Genomic DNA, 14,848 nt, shown 5'->3' on the forward strand with positions numbered 1-14,848 from the left:
GGCTTTTCAAATTTTTCGTAAGCTTTTACTTTTCAGCAACTTCTTTTTAGATTTTTTTTGGAATTCTGTCAATTTGAATCAACTCTTGCATTCGATAGAACTGTGGGTTGAGTGTTCAGTTTTAGAGTAAGAGCAGCGCCCTTAATTTTCCTAGGGATTAAAGCGAGCGACGGCCTCGTGAGCTAGCGCGAAAATCATTGCTTCCCGCGAGGGGACGCGACGCACGAACAGAAGCCGTCGCGTCCCTCGCGGGAGGCAATTTTCGCGCACGCTTGCGTGGTTTAATTTGGTTGTTTTACTTTCCCTAAGAAAAATATGGACAGCTGCTTGTAATCTAGTACAGTCAGGGGTGTAGCTAGCCTTTAAGCCATTAAGCACGGGCTTTATAAGAATTTTCGTAATTATTTCTTTTAACAGCCGTAAGGCCGTATTTTCTTTTGCTTACTATTCAATAGCGAATACCCGCTATATCGACGTTTTATTTTTAAAAATAAATTAATGATGGATTTTAATATTAGATATTAAAAAATGCTGAAAGGTAAACAAAGGATAGAACTGTTACTATAGAACTTTGAAATAGTTTTGCGCACGAAAACTTAGTTGACTGTTGATTTCCGCCTTACTGCGGCTTTGACAGCTGTGCGCCTGTAATTGTAAGAAAGAAAATAGAACGGACATAAGCTGATCATTCAAAATGCTTGTCAATGACTTCAATTGAATTGATCAATCAGCAAGAGAACTAAATAAAGCGTGTTGCATACACGAGAGGACAACAAGAAGGTGCAGGTACGGGAGGAGTTCCTTGGGTTTGTACAAGCTGAGACCACAGGACAGGCGCTAACCGAGAGGTTTCTAGAGACCCAGCAGGGCTATGGCCTGGATAGATATTGACCGCATGCGCGCACAGGGCTTTGACATGGCAGGGATTCACAGAGGTTTCTAAGCAATTATCAGGTATCGGAAGCAGAGGGAGAGAAACCAAACAACCTGGAGGATACACTGAGTTGCACAAGTGAAGATCCCTATCTGAATGTGGCCTACCGTGCTGATCATTCTCCTCACCATGCCAGTGTCCACTGCTACACCAGAGAGATCATTTAGCACCACGAGAAGAGTGAAAACATACGTGCGGTCCACTATGCTGACAGAGCTGCTATCATCTCTGGCTCTTATGCACGCATAAATTTGCCGACCCTCGAGAGAGTCATCAGCGACTTTTGTGCGAGCAAACCAAGAAGGCTTCCATTGGGGTGATGGTTAGTCCGTGATAGTCATGCACATAATCATACCAGGCGGTCTTTGCCAATTTTAAATTTTCCTTTTAATATACCAAAATCCCACTAGGAAAGGAATCAGCTGTGCATCTGTATTAATTACAGCATTAGATTGTTGACTGTTATGGATAAAACTAGTTTCCTTTCTTTCTTTCTTTCCATGGATAAAACACCTTTTCTTACTTTAGACGATGGCCGCGTGAAAGTTTAATATATATCTTACGCTGTACAACTTGGGCTTAAATGGACAAAATGGCTGGCTACGCCCCTGGCTCCATTTCTCCTATCTATATTCACTAGACCAAAGAGGCCGGCTAGCTTACGAAAATGGAGTTAACCGTGACAACAAATGACAGCTCACTGTTTTTTTAAGAAGTGTTTAGGCCTCCATAGTGAAGATCAGTGCTAAACCCTGAAAAAACGGATGTTCTCTGCCCAAATGGAGCTCTATTCTCTGAGTTCTCTGCCTAACAAATGGGCCTCTGTTCTCGTCTACGTCAGGGCTATTGGGATTAAGAATACTACATTGTATAAACACCATAAGGTGTCCAGCCTTGTTTAGGAGTATCCATTCCAGGGACAACCATCAAGGCACATGATCTCGGCAATCACACGGAATAATAGGGGACTGTGAACAGTCCACGTAAAATCACTTCATTCAAGTATCAATGTATTTAGCAAAGAGAGCACTTATTGGGGACACTTTCCGAGTCGAATTGGAATTTAGAGGTGTTGGTTTTTGAGGAGAGGGGAAAACCAGAGTACCTGGAGAAAAACCTCTCGGAGCAAGGACGAGAACCAACAACAAACTCAACTCACGTATAACGCCGAGTTCGGGAGTTGAACCCGGGTCACATTAGTGGGAGGCAAGTGCTCTCACCACTGCGCCATCTCTTTTCCTTCAGCAGCCGGTTGGAAAAAAAAAAACACGTTTCGATTTAACCAAAATTTCCCTTTCTATTTTGTTCGCTGCTTTTTGCGCCATCACGATAGTCTCTTGATTTTCCAAACAAAGATGAAAACGAGTATCTTCACCTAAACAGCGGAAGCCGTTCCGTCTGGACACGGAAAGTTCGGGGAATTAGATAAAGATCTGGGCTGAGTTGCTCGAAGCATGGTTAGCGCCAACCATTGGTTAAGAGGTATTTTAAAAAACCTATAGGTTGTTATGCCATTTAACCCGGGTTAGAGCTAACCATGCTTCGAGCAACTGGGCCCTGGAAGAAAACAGGTGTCGCTACAGTCGTTAACGCAAGTATATATTGAGATCTCGTATTCTAGCAGGATATTTGATTCCGTTGATTCCATTCGGAAGAACACGGTGCCGAATGTTGAAACAGTCATCTCTCTGGTGAAGAATTTAAATTGACTTCATCAAGTAAAGCCTCCAACGCACGCTTTCTTTGGCGCGTTATGTCACGCAGTCCTCTCTGAAAGTCATTGTGGAGGACTGCGTGACGTGACGAACCGCAGAACGTCTGGGTAGGAGGCTGCATCAAAGGGTGAAACAACCTCGTTCCCAGGGTCTCTCCTCTTTACGTCCCGGGGAGCGAGACGTGAAGAGGAGAGACCCTGGAAACGAGATTGAGGCTCAAATATTGCAGATTGGGGTTGTACTGTTTTATTTTGCGTTTTTATTAATTAAGTAAAGTTGTAGGTGTTTGGGGGGAAGTGCTGCAAATTATCCACCAGTTAGCTCCAAGAGCGCCCATTGACCTCCGGGTAATAAGCGTTTTTTTGAAATAAACTGACGAATACCTCACGGCCGGTACAAACCAGCTGCAGGCCAAATGCTCCATGGTGCAGTTAAACAAATGTTGATTTCTTCGCTTCTGAGCTTACCTTTATTCTACTCGAAGCTTATTAACGCCAAACGAAGTCTTGGAATAAATCCTGTTTCTCAATATTGTGGCAGTGATCGTTCCTTCTGTGGATCTACCATCTCATTTGTGTCCTTTTTGTCTTTGCTGGTAAATTTATCGTTGAAATGAATTCGAAGCTGCAATGTTGTGAGGTGAAATCAACAAGGCCGTAAAACGCCTGGGGGTTGACCAGTGCCCCACCCGCGGAACGAACAGTGTTGAAAAACTCAATAAAAACCGGTAACTGTGTTTTAAAGGACAAAAATAGAAGTACCGGATCCTGTAATAAAGGATCTTATCAGCAACAAATTGTATAACGAATAATGCAAAATAAAGCAAGACTGATTCCACGGTGGGGGGGGGGGGGGGGGGGGGGAAGAAGGAGAGTCGTAAGGTACTCAATAAAGTGTCATGTACCGGGGAGGTTCCGCCCGGAGGGTCCCCCCTTTAACCTTAACCCTTACCTTTACCGTATTATCCAGGAGACTGTATTAAGCGGGGTCTCAGAATAAACGTCACGGACACATGTTGTATAGATAAAATGACTAGAGAATACAGTTTAAAACCAACAAAACGAAATTTAACGCTTAAAAGCTAAAGTTCAAACTTAAGAAACTTTACGCCTCACTCGAATAGCCTCGCACTAAAATTAACTTTCTCTAGTGTCTCTCTCAGTGCAAAGTATTCGTTTAAAATAGTCATTGTCTTGCTCTGCGGTGACATTTTCAATTTGTGGTTCAACCAGACGGACAGAATATTAGACAATTTATACAGTGCGCAGATAACCAGTATCCATAAAACGATCTGTACAAACCATACGGATCGTCAAACCGTATATTAAACCCCTCGCTCAGATAAGACATGGAAATATTCAAGTCCCCTTAATGAAATGTAATTTTCCATCCGTATACGGATCGAAGTGTCTTTACCATCTATACAACCGTACAGATCCTCAAACCGTATAAACCCCTCGCTCGACACATATGACGTGGAAATATTCAAAGTCCCTTTAATGAGATGCAATTTTCCGTCCGTATACGGGCCCGACAATTGTCTTTCCGTACGGATCGTGAGGTTGTTTTTTTTTTCTTTTTTTCAAACCGTATCAATTTGTCTATATTGGACATGACTGTCAGAGAGGGGACTCGAACATGAGGGGCCTCCAGATTCGGTCAATATAAAATGCAGACTGCAGACTGCAGACTGGGTATAAAATGCAGACTGCAGACTGCAGACTGCAGACTGCAGACTGAGTATAAAATGCAGACTATAGGTATAAAATGCAGACTGCAGATTGCAGACTGGGTATAAAATGCAGACTGCAGACTGCAGACTGCAGACTGCAGACTGCAGACTGGGTATAAAATGCAGACCGTCTCTTCGTCAAATCCAGGATACATTTTCAATTTTCAACTAACCCTAGTGTCACGCAATCATATTTCCGAGATCTTCTCGCACGAAATTAACCTTATTTTTGACCCATTTCTCAACAGTTTGTTTTCTTTATTTCGATTTGGTAACTTTCATTTCCTGAGGCCCTTTCTTCACAAAGAAGACTCGAGCTTAATCGCTTTGCATTAGTTCGTAAACAATTACGCCCATGATGGTTTTCATTATAATGAGGTAAACAGACTTGATTTCCAAAGGGACAAGCAATTTGAAATCGACAGATTTTAACTAGTTTCTTTGAATAAATACTGTCAAAGACATTGCATACCCTCAGTATTCTAGCACTACATGAACACCTATTTTATTCAAAAAACATTATTTTACTGCCATTTACCGATGTCACCGATGCCATGTTGACGCAAAGCGGCGAAGAGGTCGACCACATGCGAAGTACAGGTCATGTGTCCGCGTTATAATTTGCTTACATTTAATGCTTTGGGGTTGTTTATTTCAATTCAAGGTTAACGCTTTTCAAAAAGAATATAATAATGTCAGTTTCATGGGAAATGATCTCAAAAGGTGATTGTATGACACTAGTGTAAGTTAAGTTGAAAAATTCAAAATGCATCCTATATTATTTTGACGAAGAGGCAGTTTTGGTCTCAGTCTGCATTTTATACCTAGTCTGCATTTTATACCCAGTCTGCAATCTGCAGTCTGCATTTTATACTGACCGCCTCCAGATTACAAGTCGGCGCCTCTAATCACTCGGCCACGCCGACTCTCTGTGTCACCCTGAGAGATTCGATTGTCTATTGACTAAACTGAGGAGTTTTCTTTGTTCGTCAACAGGGCATTTACAGGGTAAGTTTGGAAAAGCTTCAAGATGCATCAGAACCTGGTAACGCAAATGGCAGCCAAGAAATGGAAGATCTCACGACACCCCAGGATGGGGACACTGGTGATTCATTAAAGAAAACGAAAGTGGGAATCTCTGTTGGAAAGGAAAAGGAATCACTTCCTCAATCCACTCAAGAAGTTCTTCAGCAACACAAACTTGTCTTTCATGATGTTAACACTGTAAGTCGCTCATCTATGTGTATACTTCATGTAATATATCAAGCACGAGAAAGCGTGTTTCATCAGATATCCAAACTCTGAGAAGTAGGTTGAAAAAACGAGGTGCAGCTGAGTTCTTTTAAATGACTTCGAGGTGTTTGGATATCTGACGAAACACTCCTTCGAGTGTTTGATGTGGCTTCTCAAGTGATCAATAATTCTTGGAGAAATTCAAGGCTAAAGTTGGTAAAATTTTATGGTAGTTAGGAACACATATCCAAACCACGGTCACAGTAGTGATTTTCTTTGTTTTCTCTTGATGAATTATTAAGGAGTTTGAGGATGTAATGGCTAATGGCGGTGTGTCGTCAGATAAGGTCGCATTTTCACGACTGGGTTGACTACAATAGAGTCGAGATTTTTAATATAGTAAGGGAAGTGGTCAAAACACAACTCACTAAACCACTGATAACTCACAAGATGGTGTCTTTATTGCACAGCCATCATCCATCCAGCAGTAAAAAAAAAACGTAGGCACTTAAAGCCTGCATGAGCTATTTTGAAGTTTTAGTGGTTTACAGGGTTGATTTTTTAAAGCACAATTTTTTTATCCCAGGTGGGTTACGAGGAATCACCGTGAAAAACACTTAGACTTCTGCACTAGTCAAGGAAAGACGAAGGGAAGGACTTTTAGAAAATCTAACAAGCAAACAGTTGGTGTTTAGACTAGTTTGTTCCGTCGAAACGTCTTGCTTGTCTTTTATTACAAGTAAGCTCCAAATAGAAATCATTTTGAAGGGTAATTGCTGTAATCAATAGAAGTTAAAAGCAATGAAATAAGAGAGGGATTATATCCATCGGCAGGTGCTATCAGCCTTGCTTTTATTTATTTCCATTGCGCATATGCCACACATTGACATTCCAATCCTAGCAGTATCCAAGATGTTTGTCCCATGAACCCAGTTTAACGACCTTAGCTCCCACGAGTCTCCTGAACCTCAGTGGTTGAGCATCCGAACTAGTAATCGGAAGGTCTTAGGTTCGACTCTTGATAGGAGCAGTCGGATTCTCTTTTTCTGAGTATGCCTGTATCCTCCAATAAATAATACATCATTCTCAGCCTTGCCTTTGTTGTACTATTCATATGCATTCGCATGTGACTGGCCACAGAATAGACTATAATGAGGTAAGCGGTCCAGGAGGTCATAGCGCAAAACCAGCAAGAACTGACCTCAATATTCAGCTCTACTGTGGAGCCATAATAACCACTGTTATGGTGTGTTGCTAAGCAGTGCACGTGATCTTCTTTTGTCTCTGTAGCTTGACTTTGCAAATGCTATAACCAAGTCCGATCCAGATGTTAAACGTCTTTTAAATCCAAACTCCATGCAGAATGTCCCGTATGACTGTTTGTACAATCCCCAGGCAATACATAAGGTAGGGGATTGCGTGACTTTTTAGATGTAACGTGTTCCTCGTGCTCCTGTCACAGCTTACTGCAAGTGTAGAAAAAAATGTTGTCGTAATTTGTGCTGCAAGCGTCATTTTTTATTATTATTACATTTTCTTTATCCACTTGCAATGGATTACAAGCTTACGCAGTTTATTACCCACCGTAAAAGCTAGCCAGCCCTCTCTGTTTAGTTCCCCTCTTCGATAGGTCCCCCTGTTTGGAGATCCGATTTTAAAATAACCCCCACTCCTTCAATCTATACGTAGGGTCCCTCATTCCCAGGTAATGCATTGTTAACGGATCTTTTCCTCGGAAGGATTGTGCGCGCTTGTCTCCGCTCGCCTGAAAAAAAAAAAACGCAAAAAAATAATAAAAATAACGACGGGTCTGCAGGCTACCCGCTTTCCATGTAAAACCGGCCCTAACACAACACGGCAATCGAGAGACCCACCAAGCCGTGATTTAACGACCCTCTGAAAACAGACCGCTAACCACTTCACACGGAGGAAGGGGTGGCCTACGAAACAGACGAAATCGGGGAGTGGGAGGGGGAGGGGAAGCGAGAAAAAGTGAGAGAAACGAGGGGACCCTCCTCTCTCCTTAATGTCCCAGTCTTTTCTCCCTCTCCCCCCCCCCTCCTTCCGCCCCTCTCTGGTTACACCTGCTACGCAGGCTAAGGGAGGGCTTAGTCCCTATAATGGACTTTTCGGGGAAGCCCCGAAGACAGGGCGCCGGCTCATTTTCCGAGCCGTGGCTGGTCATCGAGCCCACCCGAAAAGGTGCATTTTTTCAGGCTGAAGGTATATTGAAGGGAAGGGATTTCAGGAGATGAAGTGTAGATGAGATTGGGAAGAAATGTTATTTAACAGACGCAAGGAAATACTATGCGGCCCTATGCCCCACTGGGGGCTCAAAGGACTAAGAGAGAAGGAAATACTATGCAGTGTTTCTACTTTAGCTGTGTGGAAGGGATTACTTTTTCTTGCAAAAATTGGTTTATAACAGGCAAAGGGTTTGGACCTCGAGGCGGAGTATCCCCGTAGAAAACTGGTGAGGACTCCTTCCCCCCCTCCCCCCACTTCACAACCGCACCTCTTTGGCTGTGTTTTAGTCCATCGTGATAATGTAGTCTTCGAAGTCAAAAGGATATCGATTAACACTCTCTTGTAGTAGTTGTTATTAGAACACTGATTACTCAGTTCAAAGTTTGTTTTCCCCAGGTTCGTTTCAACCCTAATAAGCAAGCTTTTTCGTGGCTTGCCTCAGGAGGCGCAGCTGGTCTGGCAAGGCTCCATTTAGTCAAACAGATCGAGTGAAGAAACGCTGGTGTTAAGCAAAGAGTCATTAATCTGCTGATGCGGGCGTCAGAGGGAAAGAACGAGAACAGCCACTGGATTAAGAAGAGAGAGAAGAAGATGTACCTTCCATGAATCATACAAAACAGCAGACCTTCGTTTGTATAACCCTTTCATATCAAATCAAATCAAATAACTTTATTTCTCTACAGTTATCTCATCAGAAAAGCATGCTACTCACAAATACTTTTTGCCCTCTGAAAGTGGCAAAACATCAATTTATAGTAGCCTGCAAGCAAGCTCTCCGATCTGGGGTCTATCTGTCTTGGCCAAGAGCGTCTGTGGCGCCAACCACGAGTGTATTGGGGCGCCCCTTCCCCAATCTTCTCGCCATTCGCTTCGCTCGCTACTCGCCCCAAATATATGTCGCACTAAGACCCTTGCTTGCACGCTAATTAAAAGAATCTCTTTGTTGATCATTAGCTTTCACTTCAGCGCTCATACTTCAATTCGCCATGTAGAGCACAATGAACAATACCCCAAGAAAACGCTTCTCATTAGCTCTCATTTATGCGGGGGTTCAATTTTTGTTGTTACCACCCTCGGGTAAACCCCCGGAACAAAACACTTTCAAGCAGACCTATCCCAGGGGTAAGAGTCGAATCAAGTTAAAATAACTACTCGCGCAAGAAATATGCCTTTCTTGACTAAGAAAAATTCACGAAAATTGCTGTTTTCAGTTTTCGTTTGCAATGTTGCCGTTCTCCTGTAAACCGAGCAGTTTATTTGCACTGAAAGAGAAAAGATTCGCCATGCTATATTGGAATCAGTAACATTCTAATACTAATTTTTGTAAATTTTGAGGCATTGTTGATAAGTTGGAGATTACTTCCATTTTGAATAAAGTTAACGGTTTATCCTTGCCATTCTCCCAGTCTGGGAAGAAGCGTTGCTGGGGCTATGAAACCGGTGATTCGGTGTCGTTTCCATAAAAGCGCCCCAAGTTTTCATCGGCGTTTTTTTCAAATATTCGGGTGGGATTGTGCTTCCTAATACAGATTTAGTAACCTTTACCAAGATCTTTTCCCGCGTAGACATAACCCGCGCAAAAAAACTTTCAATTAGTAGCCCCAGTCCATAAGAAATCAGAGTTTCTCGGTCAATTCTGAGATGCGCTGAATGTATGCGCAGTAGCAAAATAGGGCGCCATGCTTAAATTACAAACGCTTAAGTTTGCTGTCGGACTATAAAGAGCCATAATGGATAAGAAAGTTAAGTTTCTAAAGAAACTGTGGACGATCCGAGATCCTAGGAAGATCCGAGAAGGCGGAAAAACTTTTCGTTTGCTTTACATGCAGAAATTTCGGTCGAAGTGGTTGCCAAGTGGAGAAGGAAAAGAAGAATAACAGGCGGCCTTGAGTAGCTAAACGCCCGGCTGCCGCCATGTTTGTTCTTTTTGTCCCTAGTACTAGGATCTTCCGAGCAAAAGTAGTTTACATGGTGCTAGGTTCTTCCTATCTCTAGGAAGATCCTAGCGCTAGGGCCAAGTACAACTTTTTGCATATAAACTAAATAGAGAAAACATATGGTGCTAGGATGATCCGCCCTCTAGGATCTTCCTCCCTCCATCTAAACAGCCCCTAAAGGTAAATTGGCCACCGTAGAGAGATTCGAATGCTGACGTTTCGAGCGTTAGCCCTTCGGCAGACCCATTTTTTGGATTCGCTCTGGCGAAGGGCTACGGCTCGAAACGTCAGCACTCGAATCTCTTTACGGTGGCCAATTTACCAGTAATTCTCAACTCTGTTGATAAACCAAACATTCGTTTATAGCCATAACTCGCGGAAAATTATGTGCAAGTGTTGAGTGACACACCCTTCAACCTATGGTGCTTCAAGTCCTTCGACCTCACGTCATTTGACACCGGCCATATACGTCCAAACCTTCCTGTTGTCCTTTCGTGTTTCTTATAGTTTGTTCCCAAAAGAAGAAAGTACTTTGATTTTGTCGTCTGTTCGTTCTCTGTGGGTGTGTACGGTCTCTAGGCAAATAGCAAGCAAAAAAAAAAAGGCAAACGTTTACTTTTAATAATTGTTTATTTGTTCCTTTACACATACATTCCTGTTGAGAATAAATATGGAAAATCTATTGTCACTGACAGGAAAAAGACATTTTGAGTTTTAACTCTGAGAGCCATGTTCGGAGCAAACTATTATTTGCACTTGTATTTTGCGCAGGTATTTCATATTTAAATAAATCAGTATCGGATTGATTGATAGAGTGCTTTTCAATTGAGCATCCAAAGTAAACATTTCGCATTTCCTTTCCTTCGGTCTATAAATGGTTCAGTTGGCCACTTTCTCAATTATAAGACATTAAATCACAAACAATTCCGACTTGCTGAGAAGGGTTTTCCGCGTTTAAGGCCATTTACTTACATTTTCTTCGCGGTTGATTAATTCACTGTGTTGTTTACGTCTTTTCGGGTATGTTAACGGTAATTACTTTGGTTACGGTTTTGTGATACTCAATTGAATATCGCTCTCTCTTGCCAACGGGTTTTCCGTGTGTCGAGCGAACTAAAATATCACTTGACAAGGTACATCTTGTAGTGCAACACGCAGGAGTGCTGCTCCTTGTTCTCCTATATTGTTACCACTAAGGTCCACGTGAGTGAGTTTACAATTTTTATCTTGTAGTGCAACACGCAGTAGTGCTGCTCCTTGTTCTCCTATACTGTTACCACTAAGGTCCAAGTCAGTGAGTTTACAATTTTTATCTTTTAGTGCATTACACAGGTGTGCTGCTCCTTGTTCTTCTATATCGTTAGCACTAAGGTCCAAGTTAGTGAGTTCACAATTTTTATCTTTTAGTGCATCACACAGGTGTGCTGCTCCTTGTTCTCCTATATCGTTAGCACTAAGGTCCAAGTTAGTGAGTTCACAATTTTTATCTTTTAGTGCATCACACAGGTGTGCTGCTCCTTGGTCTCCTATATTGTTATAACTAAGGTCCAAGTTAGTGAGTTTACAATTTTTATCTTTTAGTGCATCACACAGGTGTGCTGCTCCTTGGTCTCCTCCTTGGTCTCCTATATTGTTATAACTAAGGTCCAAGTTAGTGAGTTCACAATTTTTATCTTTTAGTGCATCACACAGGTGTGCTGCTCCTTGGTCTCCTATATTGTTATAACTAAGGTCCAAGTTAGTGAGTTTACAATTTTTATCTTTTAGTGCATCACACAGGTGGGCTGCTCCTTGGTCTCCTATACCGTTATTATCCAGGCTTAACCCAGTGAGTTTATTATTTACATCTTTTAGTGCACGACCAATCTCTACACAACCCAACCTACCCACATCGTTACCTGACAAATCCAAGTACAAGTCTCTGTCAATAATTTTAAGGACATGCAATACAGCTGCACACTCTATAGGTGCTGCCGAACAATTTCGAAAACATACCTCATCAAAACTAATTTCTGCAAATTTGTTTTGTATTGCAGACTGCTGCTTTACATTGATCTCATACAAACATTTACATAAGTTCAGGGCTAATGTCCTGTCTACCTTAGCTGGCCAGACGGTCAGTCTTCTTCCCTCTTCAACCCAGGTAAACTCGGTTCGCTCCGGTGTCGACAGAGGAAGAAGTTCAATAAAAATATCAACATTTGACATTTCTTGGTCTGGATCCGGCTCCAACAGCCCAGCCACAAACTGTATCACTACTTGCCATGCACCTTTGTTGATGTGATCAGCAACAAATCTTCGCAATTCCTCTTTAGTCATGGTGTCCGTTACATGCTTAGCAGCGAAAAATTCCTGCACTGTTAAGTGCAGGAAACAGTATTGTGCTTTGGGCTGTTCACTAAGTGAACGGGGCTTTGCGTCAGGCAAACGGTGAAGTAGTCCACAATGCTCCAGTCCATCAACTTCGTTCGATTCAAAGTTTGATCTTCCTTGTTTAATGCCATTAAAAGCGATTTTTCCCAGTCTCTTGAACACCATTTCATTTGCGGGAGGAAGCTCTTTAAATGGTTTGTACATGTACGTCCCAAGGTCGGTTTTAGAGCAGCTGTATTTGTCATCACGATTGTGCTTATAGAAAAAAATTTTGACGGTCATGCTGTAAATTTCGGTCATCTTTGTTGGGAGCTGCAGACCTCCATCAAAGATAGAGATCTTTATCAACTGCAGCAAGCAATGACAAATGATAAAACAATTCATGGGTATATAGCAGAGTGAAAAGAGGTTGATGTTTGTGCTGATGTGTTGCCATATTGTTTCTTTCGCGATGTGATCACCTTCTGTAAACTTCTCCACATAGTCCTCAATTTGCTCAGATGTAAATCCAAGAATTTCAACTGTCCTTTTGAATTTTAGGTTTCTAACACATTCCACAGCAGTTGGTCTTGTTGTCGTTATCACCGTACAACCACGGAGAAGTTTTCCTGACACTAGTTTGCTGTAGAGACAACTAAGGGGCATTTTCGCCTCCCCAGTGTTCTTGAAATAAGAGTCATCTTGGGCTACGTCGGACCTTGCAGAGAATTCATCAATTCCATCGAAAATCAAAAGTACTTTGGTGGGGTTCTCTTTAATATGGCTCCAGACCTCGTCATCCAAACGTCCTACTGTTTCCGCACGATCCAACAGCTCATAAAGATTGAGGTCTGTTTCCGAGTTTAAATGCCTGAATTTCAAAAGGAAGGCCATTTCAAAATACTTTTTCATCTTGAGATTACCATATGCCCACATTCGAAGAAGCTTAGTAGACAGCATTGTTTTGCCAATGCCTGGACGACCAACAACGAGAACATTGTTGTGCTGAGCATCAAAGATGTCCTCTGGCCGTACAGACTTGGACTGTTTCCTATTGGATGCGGGGTACATTTTGAGTTGTTCCCATCTATCTGTGGGAAAGTCATATCTCACTCTGCCTTCGTGAATTACTGCATTTACATATATTTGGTCCGTACTCAGATCTTTCGCTTCTGGGCCTTCACCTGGATTAGTTCTGAAGGGTTGTTGAAGATCTGTAAGCTGCTCCGTGCCTGCTAAAATATCGTCCTTCATCTTTTGTACGGCTGCTTGCAGTTGCAAATTATCTGGATTTAGAAAAAGAAAATGAACATTACACACTGTACGTGAACCAATATGTAGAAAGAAAAAGCTTTTCGCAGCCAAATATATATTGGGGATAAAAATCTGATCCCGTCAGATTCCTTTGCTGTACTGGTTTCGCTCTTCGAACAAACTACAGTTTGCTAATTTACAGTACCAAACTGTAGCCAACGCTCCCCTCCCCCCCCCCACAACCCCCAAAAATAAATAAATAAATAAATAAAATAAATAAAATTAATTAATTAATTAATTAAATGATTAACACAATCTGGGAGATGGGTATTACAAACAACTCTGAGAGCCATGGCCTCAATAAAGAATAGTTTTATGACAATTTTGCAAAGACGACTAAATCGTGCCACTTCCTTTTCGTTATAAGGTTTAACTCTACACGAGACGATTCTTTGGTTGCGACTCAGAAGCAGACTTGTATCCACACCTCTTACTGTCTCGACTTTTTTATCCACGTTTGTGGCTAGAAAACTAATTTTTTACAGGTTTGCAACTCCTCCAATCTTAATTCCTCACCTTCGACACTTACATGTAATAGTGTCAAGTCTAGATTCTTCACAACGTTTTTGCTTTGGACTGCTTGATACTTTTAGTTACTTTCAATCAGGAATTTTACAGCAGGGCTGTTGTCGAATATTATACCAAGCCACGCGCGGTGAAAAGAAAACGACCGAGGAACGTTTTTACTCTTGATGTTATGACATTTTTTCTTTGCATGAACAATTGTCTACCAGTTTGGTAAAACTGTTTGTTATTTCATGGCCCATGTATCACATCGTATATCTCGCACTTTTATAACTAATGACTAACAATTAATAAAACAATTTTGTGCAACTACTTTTTAATTGTCTGTAATTTATTTCACAAAAACAAATACTTCGTCTTTGTGGACAGCAAGAACCGTTTAATTATTAGTCTGCTTCCATGAAGTCTACCCAGCTCTGTCTTTTATATACATGAAGCTACTGAACTAGACCTAACCTTCATCCTCATTTTCTCCTCTGCTCTTTTTCTTCTCTTTCTTGCTTTCTTTTCTCGTCGGCTCAACTTTCTCGCTGACGTCATCTGAAGATCAACATTCACAACGAAGCAGGAAGGAAGGGAGAAAAAAGGAAAATGTTGAAAACGTAAATGTTTGGTTTTCAATTTGACATGAGTGAACAAAGATGTACTTCACACACTTGATACCCTGTAAGTCCCTCATTTCGCCTCCTTCTCATCTTATCTTATCACCTCCCCTCCCCTCCCTTTTTTCTTGCAAGCTTCACACCATTGTCCAATAGAGAGACAAAGTGTCTCTACCCCACACCTGTGGCATTACAAATTAATCATTTCATAAATTGCAGGGGTTTCAATAAGGGCCAGTCACCAGGTAAACTGACCG

At 41.8% G+C, this 14,848-nt stretch overlaps 2 protein-coding genes across 4 annotated transcripts in view; one reads left to right on the forward strand and one right to left on the reverse strand.

Moving 5' to 3' along the window:
• The first annotated feature begins 4,261 nt into the window (after positions 1 to 4,261).
• On the forward strand, positions 4,262 to 9,007 carry LOC146462466 (general transcription factor 3C polypeptide 2-like). Its single transcript, XM_085085605.1, has 4 exons — positions 4,262 to 4,267; positions 5,378 to 5,605; positions 6,905 to 7,021; positions 8,258 to 9,007. The coding sequence occupies exons 1-4, from the start codon at positions 4,262 to 4,264 to the stop codon at positions 8,351 to 8,353; spliced, it is 447 nt and encodes a 148-aa protein (XP_084941731.1). The 3' UTR covers positions 8,354 to 9,007.
• A 1,391-nt stretch (positions 9,008 to 10,398) lies between these two features.
• LOC146462467 (uncharacterized) overlaps positions 10,399 to 14,848 on the reverse strand; it is a 78,030-nt gene continuing 73,580 nt past the window's right edge. Inside the window, exons 9-11 of one of the 3 annotated variants that reach the window (XM_085085561.1) lie at positions 11,045 to 13,436; positions 10,929 to 10,957; positions 10,399 to 10,879 (exon numbers count right to left, since the gene is read on the reverse strand). In XM_085085561.1, the coding sequence (XP_084941687.1) occupies positions 10,878 to 10,879; positions 10,929 to 10,957; positions 11,045 to 13,436 (2,423 nt within the window). In that variant the 3' untranslated portion in view covers positions 10,399 to 10,877. Of the gene's footprint in view, positions 13,437 to 14,848 lie in introns of all 3 variants that reach the window. The other 2 variants (XM_085085560.1, XM_085085559.1) reach the window with 2 other exon arrangements.

The sequence above is a fragment of the Pavona decussata genome, unplaced genomic scaffold, assembly GCF_977016875.1.
Source record: "Pavona decussata unplaced genomic scaffold, jaPavDecu1.1 SCAFFOLD_187, whole genome shotgun sequence".
Classification (NCBI taxonomy): domain Eukaryota; kingdom Metazoa; phylum Cnidaria; class Anthozoa; order Scleractinia; family Agariciidae; genus Pavona; species Pavona decussata.